The 18,512-nt window shown below is 46.0% G+C and overlaps 1 protein-coding gene across 1 annotated transcript; it reads right to left on the bottom strand.

Moving 5' to 3' along the window:
* Window positions 1-16: 16 nt before the first annotated feature.
* On the bottom strand, window positions 17-18,474 carry LOC126543826 (NADH-cytochrome b5 reductase 3). The gene is made up of 2 exons (XM_050190947.3): window positions 17,074-18,474; window positions 17-4,213 (listed from the first exon to the last, which is right to left on the bottom strand). Exons 1-2 carry the CDS (start codon window positions 17,653-17,655, stop codon window positions 3,875-3,877), a joined length of 921 nt encoding a protein of 306 aa, XP_050046904.1. The 5' UTR covers window positions 17,656-18,474; the 3' UTR covers window positions 17-3,874.
* Window positions 18,475-18,512: the final 38 nt, after the last annotated feature.

Here is an 18,512-nt window from a genome sequence, read left to right on the forward strand (position 1 = left end):
CCGGCACACCCTAGAATGAAGCAATTGTTTTTTTTTATTTATTTACTACAACTACGAAAACCTTCACACTTGGAAAGATACCGAGGCGCAAAATGTTTTGGTCTACGGCAAGCTACACATTTCCTTCTCTCGAAAATAAGTTAGACTGCAGTTAGCCGTGGCCAGCTTTCATGGCAGTCAGGATACCTGCAGTCCACTCGCTTGCATATGCGTCAACAAACAATCCACAAAAATATGTCTCTGTACAGCTTGCGCACTCGTGTACATCTAGTTTGAAGCACGCCTACCCTCTGTATAACAAGCAAATCAAAGAATGGGGAACTAAGTAGAAGTCGAAACATCGACAAACCAAGGCGACCGAAATAATATAAACAAATTGCGACATTACATAGTGTATGTATACAAAAGGCAATGGCAATCGATGGAACCAAATACGGTTGGTTCTACGAAAAAGTCGCTATTTGTCACAAAATTTGGGAGCTTACTGGAAAAATTTAACCTTTACGGGTAGTTTTAACTACCCGTAAACTAACTACCCGGTTAAAATATTTGCTCGTTTCAATTTATTGAAATAATATGGCCAATATGGTAAGCATGAAATATACGCAGACCTAAATCTACTGAAACATTGCAGCCAGAAAAACTTCATTTAAAAGATGGACAGCATGCTTTGTTAACATTAAACATTTTGATCACATCTGCAATGGCCCCACCCGCCTCTGGCAAGATAAAAAATGCTCAAGCAGGTATGCGCACCTCGTCAGGCGTCACTATGTCGTTTGAAACCACAGGTACGAGACAATTGGCAAGTGTGTGCCCTGAAACTGTTTAAGGGTACGGACAGCTGATTAATGATCAGAGTCTGGTTTTCTCGTGCACGTACCCATAAGAGAAGGCTTGAGCAGTGGAAGTGAACACTAAACGAGTGCACAGAAGGTACAGCTATTTGAGAAACAAGTCGAAAAGACACCGCCTGCACAGGGTGCACAGCACGTTCAACAACTTTGCAAATAAAAAAAGTTGTAGCACACGTAAATTGACCACCTAGCACTAGTAAACCCCTCTGCCATCGTGACTAACAAGAATATGGTTTGCCCATGCTATTAAGCTGCAGAACAGCACTCGTGATAAGACTCCTATGTTGTACACAAGTGCACTCATATTTAGTTCCTGCTCAGGTTTTCATGTCCCTGACTCACTGTCTCCTGTTTCGCTTGCGCACTATATTGCAAGTCGCACAAATCCTATTTTGTAGTCCGCGTTTAATCCCACATGTTATGTGTTGTTTAATCATTGGTAGGAATGGCCCCTGACCAGTGTAAATAAAAACAATAATTTGTGTTTTAAAATTTGCAGAGATCTCGATAAGTCCTTTTTTTTTTTACATCGCCCGGTCACCAGTTCTACTATCGATGCTTTTACCCGACTAGATGGTATTCCATCGTACTCCCAATTACATAACCGGGCTACCATACCAGCCCACCCAGTTTCAGGCAAAACCTTCTGTCAAGCACAGAAGGCTAACTGAAGCTCTACCTGCACAAAGACATTCTACGTGATAGCATTTTATGTGCAGTGAATACACGCTCGCCGTCCACTGCCTCTTGAAATAGTAGCATATACTTGAAAGCCACGCCCTGACATCATGTCAAGGAACAAAACAGAAGTGAAGAGTGCAAAGGTACACTGTGGGCACTCCTGAATTGTGCCTTGATGCACAAACGACTGTGGGTAGATGTAAGTACTGCAGTAAGATGAAGGCGATATGTAGGTTACAACAGCATTTAAGAAAATCAAATACAAAAAAACGACATTGTAAGCTGAGCAAGATGAACGTAGACGAGCTGCTTTCTCCAGTGTGGGCAGTTACAGCAGAAAATAAAGACAAAAATATTACATGCAATGAAACAAAAGATGCATATAAGCTAAAAAGAGGCCAGCTTTGTGAGAATGCCTAACCAAAAGGCAGTAATTATCACAGCCCGTTGTAAAACCAATGGTTAATCACATGGCAACAATTGTCGAGCAGACAAACCTCAGAAGAAGAATGGCAGTCTCTCGTTTGTTTTCAACACATATTCAGATTTTCTAAATCAAAAAGGAGGAAAAAAAAAACACTTCCGTCAGTGCTGCACAAATCTGTTCAGGCTATCGGCAAACCTGAGAGCAATTAGAGAATTAATACACAATGTGTCCCTTCAAGACATCAAAGGTACCCACTTGAAGAAAATACAAATTTATAAGCCTACAGCAAGCTTCCGGCCCTTAAACAACATGTAGCCCATAAGTAAACTACAGCTGCATTAGCCTGTAGCCTAACAAATAGGCTTCAGTAAACTATGCTATGGTAGCAGCACACAAAAATGCAATAGAGGACGTCAGCCTTGTTTTTCTGCTTTGGCCTAATGGCCTATGAAGAATACAAGCACCAAACTGCCAAGTACCAGGGTAATAGAACAGAGATGCTGATCAATGTTGAACAACAAATCCATGCGATAAATATGTAATAAATACCATGCACTAAAGTTTGCAAAAACAAAATAACTCCCAACAAGACTCCGTGCAAGCTGAACGCACCATGTTGTTTTTCACGCAACATTCTAACCCAAGCAAAGTCTTCTGAAGAGTACATAACGATGCTGACAGGCCTGAAAACTGTTCTAACAATACATACCAATCACACATACGTTTCAACAACTACCTTAACGGCCTTCGTAAATTGCTCAGTTGAAACTAAACTACGTTACAGTTACCAGTAAGACGCAGGTATATTACCAGATGATGTTATATGTGGGAGGCACAAGTAACATTCAGATGAAGGATCTGTGACTGCCTTACTGTAAGACTTAGTAGCCGATAAACAGCATGATCGCAAAGACTGCTAAGGTCAACACCAGGGGTCTTGTGTGTATAGTGGCGCCATCTGCACTCACCTGAAATCGTTTGCCATTATTTTTTTCTCTCTCTGACTGTGTATGTGTGTTTGCATACAAATGCATGGTGGACCCACCTACATCCACTACAGTTCCTGTGTATGACTGTCTGTGTAACGGTCTCAATACTAATCAATACCAGCCAATAAATGTTTGCTCTGCGCCCGGGGCTGCCCTGCTGTCTCTCTCCCAGTGATGTCCTCACATCTCCCTTATCCCCAAAGCACTGTATCACCCCAAGAACCTGTTGTACAGGAGTTAAACATGCAACTGTTTCTTTGACGAATGACAGTTCTGAAAGGTTCATGATGCTGAGCAATTTCAGCAGGAATACCTGAAGCCTGTGTTTGGAATGTCTTCTCCTTTCCAGGGGTATAACATCTATGTATGTATTTTTAACATTTAACGTACATGGAAGGCCACGTAGAATTTCTTGCGAGCCAGAGGCAGCAAAGAGAGCTCGCTTCAAGGTTGTGAAGCGCACAGGTCTTATACGTACACAGAAAAACAAAGCTCAATCAGACATCAAGGTTAGTATGCAGTTTTAGCAGGCTGGCCAGCAACCCAAGAGAACTGGGTGCAAAGAAACCAAGACTGTCAAATAGGTCACTGAGAAACAATACTACCGTTCATTGTAAAAAGCACATTTTAAACTATTTCGGGGCTACACTAATTGCTGGCAATACAGTGATTATAATTCAAACGAACTGTTCTGAAAATTTCTCTTCTTTACACATAAGTGGTATGACAGAGTACCCTTCCTTGTGAACGTAGTAGAACCTATAGATCTTGCACGTTCTATCCTAATGGAGGTCTTGTCTTTTATCGAACGCCGGGCACCAACCTATGAACTATGGCAGACAGAACAAGGTGCAACAGGATCCGCTATTTTAAACTAGAAACAACATCCCCCCCTTCCCCCATATCGTCACAATCGGTGCTTAGTAGGCAAAGCACCGCTTGGGGCTGTAGCCGAGTTTCTCCAGGTTAGGCTTGCAGGCAAAGTTGATCATGGGTGGCGGACCACACATGAGGATGACCGAGTTATCGGATGGGGCTGGCAGGTTCTGCTCAATCATGTCGGCACTGACAAAGCCGACGCCCTGTGTCCAGCCTTCCTTGGGCCGATCCACCGTCAGGTAGAGACGGAAGCGGTCGGGGTTCTGCCGGAGCACCTCTTCCAGCTCGGGCCGCAGCAGGATGTCATCCTCCGTCTGGTTGGCAAAGATAAGCGAGCAGTTGGTCTTGTCTGCAGGGTCGCTGAACACCTGCCGGATGATCTGCAAAAGAAAAAAAAAAGCAGGTCAGCCTACTTACACTTCACATTTATTCACAACACTGTACTACAGCCGATCCTTGTTACGTCCAAGCGCGTAAAAGGGACGCGGGGATCAAGATGAGAAGGGAAGAGGAAAACGAAGACTGTGCAGCGGCCATTCCTGTTGTTCGTAGCCTGCCGTTCCTGCTCTCGCACGCCTAAATAAACCCCTTTTCCCCGTGCTTGTAACAAATTGGTGGACGGTGCGGGGTACACCTCGTAACCACGGAGCCTATGCTGCTACAACTTCGCAGAAGCCGTCGACTTGCCGGACTTCCGCCACCCTCACCTGACATGCCTGAATACGCCTGCCAGATTCCCGAAGGATCTGACGCGGCTTCAAGGCCAGCACCTGGCGTTCCGTGGCAATACTACCGGGTGCCACTCACTTTCGGAAGAAAAGCCAGAGAAGATGTCGACGAGTGGCTGACAAACTACCGAAGGGTGAGCCGCTCTAACGGTTGGAACTCGACCGCACAGTTGTCCAATGTTGTGTTTTCCCTTACCGACACAGCGCTCGTCTCGTATGAGAATCACGAAGACACGCTCACTTCAAGGGAGCTTTTCGTCCAGGAGCTCAGAGCATGTTTTGGAGACTCTAGCACAAAAAAAGAAACGCGCTGAACAGATGCTTTCGCAAAGAGCTCAGATTCCCGGCGAGACCTGTACGACTTATATCGAAGAAGTGCTGAAACTGTGTAAAATAGTCAACTCTCAAATGTCCGAAGATGACAAATTTGGACATTTCTTGAAAGGAATAGCCGAAGACGTCTACAATTTTTTGATCGGCAAGGAAAGCTTGGATTCCATGTCTGACGTCATTCGCCACTGCAGGACCTTTGAGACACTGAAGATGCGACGGATAATACCGAAGTTTGGTCACCTGGCTAGTGTCACAACGGTGGCAAGTGTAGACCCGAGCTCGTGTGTTGACCTTCCATCAACAATACGGCAGATTGTTCGCGAAGAGTTGCTCCATCGGGAAGAGATGTACCGTTGCACACCAGGCATCACTGGTGCGTAGTTACCACACAAGATGAGAAACACGGCCGTTTTGACCGCATGGCAACCCACGGTTCACTCAGCGACCGTGGAGTATAGGTCTACCCCACAAACAAGAGGAATCATAAGCTATCAAGATCACGACTACGACCAACGCCCTCGCCGCACGCACGCTTCCCAGCGGCCGATGCCTAGCCACGATGAATGTGACCCACCTGCTGCCTATGCAGTCGACAGCAACATGCGTGACTACATGGAAGAACATCGAAATTTGCGGCATCTGTGGGTGTGTTTCCAATGCGGTGTCGTGGGCCACATAGCAAAGATTTTTTAATCGTCGCCCAACAATGTGGAATGGTCGATCGGGGTCTTCAACAAGGACCACACCTCCTACGAGGACAACTCAACAGCCGTACACCACCTCTTGGTCAGCTGGCATCCCTCCCAGCAACGATTACTGGCAGAGAAGCTTTCGGAGCTGCTCGCCGGCATCTGACAGGAGTTTGACGCCACCGCCAACATCTCGTGCACCGCGTTTACGTCAATCTCCATCGCCAGTGCGCCGCTCCGCCTCACCTTCACAACCGGAAAACTAGCTAGCGCGACCAATGGGGGTGAGGTCGCTCGACACGTGCTATCAACAGAAATGCCCCCTGCAGTTGCTATGATTAAGAACAAAGTGCATGTACTTGTTGATGGTGTTTCTACAATGGCTTTAGTGGGTACCGGAGCAACTGTGTCCGTAATAAGTCTCGGTTTTAAAGGTCGGTTGGGGCGCAAAGTTGTATTTCCGTAGGACCAGGCTGCAACGTTTTGTGGAGTGAGCGGCGAGTTGTTGCACCGTGTTTGTGTGTGCACCGCTGAAGTATCCTTGGCTCGTGGAGTTTTCGCGACGGAGTTTGTAGTCATGCCCCAATCGACGCACGAAGTGATTTTGGGCGTCTACTTTTTGCGGCAGTGTGGTGCGACCGTTGATTGTCGCACGGGGGAAGTTGGCGTCGATGGCCATGTTTCGTCCGGGCTCTTAGAGGAGACTTGCAGTCAACGTGAACTTTGTGTGTTTGCAGATACTGTTGTGCCCGCGTCCACCTCTGTGTGTGTTCCGGTTGTATGTCGCAGTGAAGTTCCAGACAGTTTCGATGCCTCTGTAGGGCCAATGCATCTAAATTGTGTGAAGAAGAACGTTTTTGTCCCTCATTGTGTGGTATCCATCGGCAACGGGCGTGCTGGCTTATGGACGGCCAACTGCTCGGCAGAACCCGTCCTGCTTCCAGACGGCTTGAAACTCGCCTACTTTACAGAATACATGTCTTCATCCGTAGCCGTACTAACAGACCCGCCGTGTGAACCTGCTGACCTTCGCCACGTCTCAGATAAAAAGCTTCTGCCTGTGATAAGCAAGTCCCTCAGCACAAGGGAGCGCCATACCTTGGTGGATACGCTTTCTAAGCATCTGTCAGTGTTTGACTTTGTGCAGCCGGACAAAGCGTTCTCGATTCCAAGTCTCGAACACGCCATACTATCGATACGGGATCTGCGCGCCCGATCAGGCAAAAGCCTTATCGCGTGTCGCTTAACGAGCGCAAGATAATTGGGGAACAAGTGAGTGACATGATGAAAAATGGAATAATACAAGAGTCCTCGAGCCCTTGGGCAGCTCCGGTCATACTCGTCAGAAAGAAAGACAGTAACTGGAGATTTTGCGTCGATTATCGAAGATTAAACGCCGTGACTGAGAAGGATGTCTACCCGCTGCCCCGGATTGATGATGCAATTGATTGCCTTCATTCGGCCTCTTATTTTTCTTCAGTGGACCTGCACTCAGGATACTGGCAAATCCCGATACACCCGGCAGACAAGGAGAAAACAGCCTTCATAACCCCGGATGGATTATTCAAATTCAATGTGATGCCATTTTGGTTGTGCAACGCTCCAGCAACCTTTGAAAGGTTCATGGACACTATTTACGTGGGTTAAAATGGAACACCTGTACGTGCTATCTTGACGCCGTTGTTATATTCGGGCGCACATACGCTCGACACTGTCCTCCCTTTTTACTACCACAACAATCCTACGGTCGCTGATACGCTATGCCTCGCTGAAGAGGTTCGGAGACTTGTGCGTCTGCGGACTTTGTAATCACAAGAAAACTCCAAAGCCCGCTACGACGCACGACATCGGCCAGTTGCATATCACCCTGGTGATCTCGTTTGGCTTTGGACTCCCACAAGGAAGCGCGGTTTGTGCCAAAAGCTGCTGGCAAACTACGATGGACCGTATATTGTCATCGACAAAGTCAGCGAAGTGAACTATACTCTCGCGCGCCTCACGAACACTGGTAGACGTTCTGCTAGGACACAAGTCGCGCATGTCGCACGGTTGAAATCATGCACGCCACAACAAGCTAGTTGACTCACCCAGTAGGCTTTGTCTGCGAGGAGAGGTGATGTTACGTCCAAGCGCATAAAAGGGACGCGGGGATCAAGAAGAGAAGGGAAGAGGAAAACGAAGACTGTGCAGCGGCCATTCCTGTTGTTCGTAGCCTGCCGTTCCTGCTCTCGCACGCCTAAATAAACCCCTTTTCCCCATGCTTGTAACAATATAACAAGGATATAAAGAATTATGGGATATCGACCCTTTTTACGGAAGAGTTTCCTATAGAAGAACAAGATGGAGCTCTTGGCAGCGCATCACACGTTGCCTCAGGCGAAAGCTTACGCATGCGAAAGCATCAACGCTTCTTCCCTGCTACTGTGTGATCGGCTGTCGGAAATGGAACTGCGTGATCGCTAATGCACTGTGTTCCATTCATGCTTCAAAATGTGGAACAGCAGAGAGAGGACGTGTGCAGCAGCTAGCTGCAAAACAGTGGCTGACATATTAAAGGAATGGAATGAATCTGTGCGGCCAAGCTCATGGACAGCTGCTACAAGGATCGGCCAGTGCTACAAGAGGATTGGCTGTGTTGCCAGCCCTTCGCACCAGTGCCATATTGCTAAGCTCCAAAGAAAGGACTTCAACTGTGGAATGCTCGCAAGAGTGAGTTCCGCTCAGTAAACAGACATGGGAAGTAGCACCGCCTCCTGGTATAACGAATTTCTCGCACATTAGCTGCACACATATACTCCAACTCACACTCAAACTTATGCCAACTCTATCACCCACGTGAATGAATGGGCGTACGCTAGAATCAATGTGTCAAAGCACGGGTTACACACTACACCAACAGCACACAAATGTTCGAAGCTGGACAGGAGTGAGCGAGTGACTAGCGATAACACCATGATACGTCTTTGCTACAAGCTCCTATAAAGCACAGACATCGACGCTCCAAGCCTTTATAGCAGCAAGAACAAATCTAATTCAACTGAGCATTACCGTGAGCAATTTGGCAGAAAATACACAATTATGCAGTGACCACACTGAGGGATGTTACCAGAGTCAGAAGTATGACAAGCCACTGCTTCAAAGCGATTGGCAAATAAAGAACAAACTGCAAAAGACACTCATCGTGCGCTAGTTCAGAAGCGGTAAGTTTCAACAGCTTGGAGTGCATTTCTAGCCCCGCTTCCATATGCACTGCTCGCATCGTTTGGACGAGGCGTAGTGAGCTCCAAAAGCGCTTACAAGTGCTCTGAAGCTGTTTTCAAAGCTTCATGTCGTCTACCCAGCCGCCGTCTACAATATCTGCCAAAACAAAGGTTTTCTGAGCCGTGCCGGGTATCATGCACATCCATTGTATACATGGAGGCAATGGAGGCAGCTGAGGCAAACAATGGACACATCACACCACATGATCAAACATGGTGCGCATGGAATTGCAGTGAAGAGACTATAATGTATTAAACCTAGCAATTTGCTTGCCATGATTAGCAGTTAATGAATATACGCTTGTATTGAATATCGGATATAACTGAGGTACTCATGTAGTGAGCGCAAGCTCATTATAACAAGGTTCTATTTATTACAAAACAAAGTTTGGAGGCTTACGGCAGCAGCAAACGCAGCCAAGTATTGAGACTTTCACATTTGGTGACACAACCAATTATTCAGTACAAGCTTCGCACACATAGTGATGGTGATTTCTAATGGCATTCCCTTTGAACGGGGCATACTGATTACAAATACACAGTCACTCAGCCTGCATGAGCCACTTACGTGATATCACATCATCATCTAGTCCTCTGCTTATCGCTGCTTTTTCTTGTAAAGTTACCCACACCTGTGACAATGTTGCCTCCCTCTCATCTCTGCTTTCTTTATTCACCAATACTCCAAACGTCTCATGCTTATCTCGACTGCTGACCTGTTAATGCTTCTATCTGCTTTGAACCCCAGCACTTCTGGAAGGTGGATGTTCCTTGCAGTTCTTGCTGGGTGACTATTTTGGCATTCCGTCAGAATGTGCCGAGTCATTTCCAAATCTATGCTGCAGCAGACATATGTATGCCTTACCCTATTGGCAACATTTGCTCCTGCAAGTTTTTGCGCTCAGGTAGCAAGCTCGTGGCTTCAAAAGTGCTTTGAGTTTCTCACCCAATAGCTTGCAAAAAAAATGCACTCCACCTGCCCTCTGTGATCCAAAACATACTTCCAGAGAGATGCCAATATTGCACAAAAAAAAAAAATATCACCTCTACTGTCATGTCATGAAAGTGAGCAAACATGATTGGCTGATGCATATAGACAAATTCTCTTCGAGTTGGACAGCAGCGTACTTTCCACTGTATTCTTAGCTTGTCATTCACTACAGTGTCTTAGGTGAACACACACACAAGCACAATGTGCCATTCCACTTTAAAGGGACACTAAAGCGAAACAATAAATCAGTTTAGACTAATAAAGCATTGTTTGAGAACCCTACAGGCAGTCATTTCAAAATAATAATTTTATTATTAGATGAGAAAATGAAGGTCGAAGTATCAGTATTTGAATTTCGCGCCGAAACCCCGACGCCGGTACGTCCGTGTGACGTCAGGGACTCCAAAGTATGTTTTCGCGTTTGGGCCGCATTGGCTGAGTAAAGGTTACCGAAACTTGCTGTGTTTAATATCTGGTTCCTTTAGAACGCGATGTAGTGAATCTATACCACTGTATAAGTAAGTAGGCCCTAGAAGATGCCATCAAAATCCATGACGTCACAGCGACCAGGTCCAGGAACTTCAAGGAGGCGTTGCCACCCGTCTTTCGTTCTTGCTCTTTTTCTGGCTTACCAAACGCTTATTGTGGTGAGAATGGTGTTTTTAGTGTCAAAGAAAGGTAATTTACTGATGCAGAAGAAATCATTTTTCTCTTTAGTGTCCCTTAAAGCTGCATGTCTAGCTGTGCAATAAAAACTATTTTTTTTACACCCATTGTTTTCAAACATTCGCTCGTTATTGTACATTCAATAGTGTTCCGAGTAAATGATTAGGTTGAACTGAATTAAGGAAAACGCGAAACTTTCAGGAGACAGAAAAAGTAACACGCTTTTAATGGCAGAAGAAAACCACAATCCCCCAAGTTAAAGGGCCAAAATGAACAAAGGGCAGATAAAAATAGCTGTATAGAAAGTGTGTTTGTAGGTGAAAATATCAAAACTATGGGAGGAGAAAAACAGGAATTGCCATAAAACTGGCTGACATGATCCTGAACGTTCAACAGATATGACAAATGGTAACTGCAACCATTTTACCATAACAAAACTGTCATTATCGGGTGTTTCTAGCAGAGCATTTATGGTCTGCATCGCTCAGACTGGTGTATCAAAGCAATCTGCTCACAGCCGCTCAACATAAGTTGGTATGATTGTTGGTACATTGGTTGTACATTGGTACATAGTTAGTACATTGTTGGTATGATTGCACACGCACGTGTGCAATCATACCAACAGCAGTACGTAGAGCAGTGCCCATACTGTGCTGTGAAAGACGAACGAGCAGAGTGAGAGGATCCGTCTGCTTTGTTGTTGTTTTTTTTGCCATCTTACATCCAAGCTAACTGTGCATCACTGGCTTCTCTGAGGGACATGCTTGTTAAAAGCAAAATCAATACATTTCTCTGCAGTCACCTGACTGCATTAAATGTTAGTGGAGCAGAAGTGATGTTCTGCTAAAGACATCTAATAGCAACAGATGGATCACCAAGTTGTCTCGCTTTTGTGTCAATACGAGTTGTGCTTTTGTAACCCCGTCTTCATGAGTTTTAAAGGGACACTAAAGTAAAAATTAATTAAAACTGTATTAGTAGACCAGCCTTCTACAATTCCGATAAAGCCGCCTCTTACTGTGAAAAGAGGGTTAGTGAGACAGAAAAGGCGCAAAAATAAAAGGCAGGTGGTGACACCGTCTTGAAGTTCCCGCACTAGCTTACTGTGATGTCATAAATTTTTGTCCGTGAACTCGAAGCACCTCCTTTAGCACACACCACCTCGTGCCTTACCATTAAGTGCAGTACATCCTTCGTCCATCGCTATATTAGGATGAACAATGCATTCACAAACGAGTGACAAAATTTAAAAAGCCAAGCCACACCGGCAGCATTTTACTGTTTGAATGCTGAAAGTTGTGCAGATCACCTCAAATAATTTTAATGGGCTCAGCATTCTCTGGGCACTTGACCCAGTTTGCGGTATGTATCTAACCTCTTTCACATACCCAGTGACCCTAAGTTGTCTGCGAGCCTGGGTCATTACATATGCGCTGGTAGCGGACTTACTGAGTAGACGACACGGGGCCACTGGTTATGTGCCCAAATAGACAATTTGGGTAACAGGGTAATCAGGGTAACAAAGTAATCATCATAGCATATAAAAGATATCATCAACAATTACACATCCATCATCAGACAGATTGCCAAGTGTGTTATCGCCACCAATCATCTGCGAAGGATGGATTTGCCACCAATTTTTTTCACCCCCATTGCATTCACATCGGAACGCAATGGCTTAAGAGTCAAATTCACGACTGTACGCTCTAACAAAAGAACACCACTGAAGCGAGTCTTCAAGACTCCTTGAAGTGAAACAATCTTTCCCTACAACCAAAAAGCAAGGGCGAGCCGACTCGTCTACCAGCATCAATGTTACTCTAGATGAAGAGTCAATAACACCTCCTGTGTTTATGAAACAAGGGTACTTCCCAAGTGAACAGCTCCTGAAGTGCATGGAAACAATGCACAATAGGCATGCAATCAGCTGAGAACAAAAGGAAAGACTCAATGAGGCATAAGAAATCAACGGGTGAATGACAATACTACAAAGGCAGCAGCTGTCCAGCATAAGAAACCGTACGCACAGATTGCAGCAGGATACAGTAGTGATATTGCATTAATGAGCGGGAAGGCTGCTGTTGGAAAAACTGGATGACATGTGGATGCCCATACAGCAGAGCACAAGCTAACAATAAAACATGAATAAATGGTGGATTTGCCAGTTCGTTGACCTGCCTGCAAGTGCAGTGGCTATTATTAGTAACGATTTTCTTATATTTTTTTCGTTCTTGGTTTTCATGACGCCAGCAGCTGTTGTAATTGTTTCACCGCTTGGCATGATGGATGATAAGTACCAATTTTCATGGTGCCCATTTTTTCTTTAGTGAAACCGAAAGCTTGCCAGTCAAGAGTGCCCAATCACACAGCGGTAACACGAAAAATGCCACGGAATATCTTTTATCAGAATTTTTCAATCTGCAGTGAGGGGGTAATTGTAAGCTTGAAGCATGCTGGAAACTGACAGATTAGCGCAAGAGCAATTATACACCAGCATTGGTGAGAGGCAGACAGCAAGTGTGGCTCCAGTCGTAGCAAAATAATACTTTGTTTACCAAGTCAGTGCTCTTGCAGTTCATGTTTTCTGAATTTCTGAAGTATTTCTACGATAACAGCTATGTGCTGTCTCGGTTACCTGTCCAATTGCTTTGGTCGTATATGAATCAAGGCTTTTCTTTTTTAGCCAAACCAAGCTAAGCGGTGTACTAGATAAGGTCTACTCGATTCCACTAAGTTTCTTTGCACCTTCTGCACTTATATATTTTGGTGCACTGCACCTAGGTCCTCAATTGCCCGAGGTCCAGCGGTGCAGGTTGGTGTAACCTAGTGCACGGTGGATGCAACCCAGTGCACCACAACTGGCACTGCCTACGCCTTTTGTTGAATCAAACAAACCTACCATAGTCCCGGCATCCGCCTGAGGCACAATTAGTCAATGGCATTGTGTATCTCAGAGGGAGACCAGAGGACCCTGGGTACTCACTCGCACACTGTACCTGTACACACTGTACAAAAGCATTCATGTGCGCCGCCACATGCAAATGAGGAATGCCACGGCTCTGCCGCTCCAATCGTTGCCGCAAAGGCGGCAGCACTAGTTAGACTAGTTAGCGCAAACCCTGCAGAGCATCTCTCACACAGTCTGTCATACAGTATCTGCCCTCCTCCTACCTCACTTCCTTTTTAAACTACAAGTAACAGATAAAGATGCCTAAGCGAGGAACGTGTGCAGCTATTCATTTTCCGCAGCTCTGCTCTCAGCAATGTGGTTTGTGACTGCCCGAATAGAGAGCAAGGTACCTGCACACATTCTTTTTTCTTCCTTGTTATTTTTTCACTGCTATGTAAAGGTTCTCAGCGCAAAGATGCAAACACATTAACTCTGTCTTTTTTTTTTTTTTTTTGTCAGGCAAAGGAGAAGTACTTCATTTTTATTCCATGTATGAGGAAAACTGGATGAGGTGTACTCGCGACTTGACAAGCAGTGCATGCATTTATATACCTACAGAAAATGTCAAGGCTTGCCTTGCATGCCGAGAGTGGAGCGAAAAATACCGCGTGCGTTGTGATGCAACTGTCATGTGACGCTTCGACATGCTTCTGCGGCAGTGCCACTTCGGTCAGAGCTGTGACCAACGTTGCTAGCCAGGCTGTGAATAGCTAATTGACTAATTTAAATTATTTACAGGGTTTAATAACCGTGCCACACATCAATGTAAATGCCATTATATCTGCTGCAGCGCAAACCTTCCATGACATTAAACACTGCAATAATGTTAACTGCGGTGCATACAGCAAGCTTGAGCAAAATAGGCATTTCGCAGGCAAGAGCTCAAGAAATATCACCACTAGCATTAATGGGCATTATTTACGTAGACTTGTGCAACAAAGTAACATACAGCTTCTAGTCAGCACAAACATAACTAGAAGAGGACTTTTGGTCTCTCAGAAAGAAAAACTATATATTACGATTACAATGTGAAGTTATGCCACAAAGGAGTAGGAAACGATGCATAAGAGCAAATGCCCGCTGGACGTTCACCACTGCCTGTCATCGTTACTGCAAACTACCGTCATAAAATACAGTGAAAGAACTATTTCATGCACAATTTACTCGTTGTCACTGCTCACTTCTTCGTCACTGTCAACGAGAACAGCATTGTTCTCCACGCCACCAAGGTTGCTGGACAGGCAGTATTCCACAAATGCTCACGGCACAATGTGTTTGTTGTGGATTGTGTGTTCGAACACGGCTCCTTATGCAGTAGCAATCACGGTAGTGCCTAACGGTTGAGTTCACTGCAGTTAGGACAACCAGAAAAATAAAGAGAAAGAAGAGTAATAATTGTGTGCACAAACCCGAATATAGCACAAGGCGTGTTGTTCTGAGGCCGAAAATTCCAGGAAAAAGAAAAACTTGCGTTATATTCGTGCAAATAAGGTACTCGTCTTACAAAGGAACCAGAACCATTTAGCAGCAGAACTATGCGAATTCCTTCAGTCATCGTTGCAGTACTGTTAACATGTCAGAGCACAACAACAATGCTTCAGATTGTAATAGCGGCCAACAAATGTTGTTGCAAACGCCATATTAGACGGTCCATTTTAAAGGTTCTGTTTACCGCTTAGAACATGTCTGTGGATTGTGGTGGGAATGAGAAGATTGTGTGTCACAGTGATGGAAACGAGGGTGCTAGTAGTCTGAAATGAAGAAATTATATTTTTAACTTGGCTCTGAAAGTTGTGCAAAAAAACGACACATGGCATCACTCGGTGGTCAAACAGTGTAAACAAAACTGCGTACTGTCACACAAACTGAAACCAATGCAGGGAGAATTATTTTGCTTGGATACATTAATGCATGGCTTAAAATTGCCTAGTTTGTATCACAGAGCAATTCTTTCCTTTCTTCCCAGTTAGTGCGTGCCGAAAGGTGCCTTTGTGTAGACTAACGGGGCGGAGCATGAATGGGTCCTCAACCCTCTTGACATGGTATTGCACACCAGTGCAAATTGCATTGTGGGAGTGGTGAAAAGGTCACTGTCGTATTTAGGATGGTGGAAATGTGTTGTCCATTTAAGGCATGCTCGCAGCATCACAACACAAGCGCGGGCACTCCTTACTGCAGTGTCCTGCTAGACCGTTGCACAAAAGGCGTGAATTGCAGCAGCGCCAAGAGAACACCACAAACTGCCAGGGTAGGAAACGTGATTGTAGGCGACTAAGAAAAATTAACTAATTAGTTATGCAATTGATTACATGCTGAGGATGGCTATTATGGTCATAATTTTAGTGTTTAACACAAATGTAACCATTCCTGTGGAAGCGCTTTCAATTTCTCACTTTTATGGGAACGGCATTCCCAATTACAACCAGTAATCAGTGTTGCGGGCATCTGCACAGATTTAAGGAGACACTACACAAATAGAAAAATTTTTCTAAAAATTTCCACTCGCTTTCTAAAAAAAGAAAACTGCATGATTAGACACTTTGAATGGTAGGCTTTCTATTGTGCTACAACGTAGAAGGTCCTTGAAAAACGGTAGACAGTACATTTAAAGTGAAGAACTGTCAACAGACAATATGCGGTCAGGCACAAGATTCCAAACATAGCGGGCAACGCTATGAAGTTCTGAACATTTCTACACAATACAGCTCTGCGCAAGTTTGTATGTGCTTGATCTAAAACTTAACAAGTGAACGATACACACTCCAATTCTACCACAGCAACCAATGTGAACAAACACAGGTTTATAAATTCGAGTTTGCCAATTAGGTACATCACACATGAGCAAATGTCATTCACCTCCGTCGTAAAACTAGGCCGTCCTTCCAATTTCCGGTTAAAAATATTATTTCCGGTCCTCCTCTCCATTTCCGCAGCAACTCCACAAATTTCGTACGCTTCGTCGCATGCCGGAAAAAACGGCACGTGACCAACCTTGCTCCGGTACAGACAAGGAAAAAGTGAAAGTTTGCCCGCACTGGTTCAGTGAAGGAAATCCACGAAACAGGGACGGCGCGCGAGGTATCTTACTAAAGTCTGACGGTCAAAAGCGCTGTATTAACGATATCACTCGAGAAGTTCAGTGGCCGCGCTGTTATTTCCATCCCTCCCGCAAAGATAACTGGACGAGGTGCTGGGAAAAGAGCCGACCTGACGATACGAGCGGTCCTCGAACGATCCTTGCTGCATTCGACACAGTTCGATTTTGGCGGCTTCTCTTTCGTTTGTTTATGCGCGCAACGAAAACATGCCCGACGCGGACCCATGTCGCTTGCCAGTGGTGTATTTCGAAAACCGAAACACGGTGTCACGGAAAGATGCGATTCGTTCCTCGCGGCGAGTCCAATCTACGCGTTCCTGCGTCGAATTCCGTGGAAACTGCATCAACAACAATTCTATCTGAAGCACCTGCGCACGCAGACACGTAGTCGCAGAACCTGGCAGTTAAACACAACCTTCCGCAACAACAAATCAAAGCATGGTTTACCACGGAATGTTCTACAGCAGTTTATACCGCTACTTTTGATTGGACCGAGCAAACAGCGTCAGCGCTTAGCGCGTAGTACCTGAAGCATGGGGGTGATGCCCGTCCCACCGGCGATCATGCCGATCTCCGACGCCTGATATGGATGGGGCGGTGACTTCTTGTCGGGCTTAATGGCGAACTTGCCTCTGCCTTCGTACCGTATCAGCCCCGAAGGACCACGAACTTGAATGGTGTCGCCGACGCTCATACTCTCGAGGTGCTGCGACATCTTGCCTCCTTCGGGGAACTTTGGGTGCACGTTGCGGAAATAGACCTTGACGACCAGGTCGAAGTAGCCCTGGTGCTTGTCGCTCGTCACGGGCGTGTACGGCCGAGGCACCAGCTGACCGTTAACGGTGGCCACCAAGTAGATGTGCTGGCCGGTGGGCAGTCCCAGGACGTGCTCGGCCGAAGGCAGAGCGAAGCGGAATCGCCGAGTGTCGTGGCTGATCTCCTCCCGCTCGATCATAGCGACCGTGTACTTGGTCTCGGGGTCTTCCAGAAGCACGGGCGGTCGGTACCGACGGTTCAGGTACCGGTACAGCAGCGCGGCGGCGACGGCCGCGCCGATACCGCTTAGCACAATGAGAAGCGACATGTTTCTGATGCGCGTCGCGCTCATGGACCAGCCGACCAGCAGATGTGCTAGAGCCCCTCTCTCCCACTGTTTATTATTTTTTTTTACGCGCTCTCACTCGAAACGAAGGGAGAGCGCTGAGCTTGTGCTTCTTATCGGCACCTGTTTGAATGAGTTTAGCGGAGAGGGGGAACACAGGCACCGGCTTCCTCGAACGACAGAGATTTTGGTCGGCTCGACACCTAGCAACCTCGCGGCGAACGCAGCGCCGTGTTCTCAACGGGAATGACCACAGACGTTTGCAGCGAGAAAAGCAGCTCTCGACGGTGCAAGACGCTTAAAATTTCCAGCCTTGACTCCAAAAAGCTTGGCGCTTAGAACACCCGGCTGCGTGATTACGTACGGCCACGCATGGTTCCACAGGAGTCGTGCGCTTTTACGGCGCCTCGTCGGACCTCGTTACTTAGGTTTCGTTTTCCAGCACGACCGAGGCGACCTCCCTGTAGCCTTGCGGAGAGTTTCGCAAGCTAACGCGCGAAAAAATGTCCTTGAGACCGTCGCTCGCGGGCTGTCTACTCCGCGTTCCCTCTTGTGTGCTTTTGTGCCTGTATTTTCATCAGCCCGCTCCGCCATATGGCATACTTGGCCGGTCTCCAATTACGCGTGCAAGGTGGAATGAATGTAGTACAGGCGAAACAAGTACACAAGAGAGTCAAGAAGTAGGGATCATGCACTCTGTGGATCTTGCTTACAAAACAAACAACGTCCCTTCTAACCGTGGTATCACTGTCAACTAGCTGAAGCAAAACACATTACGGCAGCGAGAATGCGCGTTTTGCATATGAACTGCATGATTCTATCTCCCTATCTTTACCACCACTTGGTTTTCGGTGATGACTTCA

The sequence above is a fragment of the Dermacentor andersoni genome, chromosome 10, assembly GCF_023375885.2.
Source record: "Dermacentor andersoni chromosome 10, qqDerAnde1_hic_scaffold, whole genome shotgun sequence".
Lineage (NCBI taxonomy): Eukaryota > Metazoa > Arthropoda > Arachnida > Ixodida > Ixodidae > Dermacentor > Dermacentor andersoni.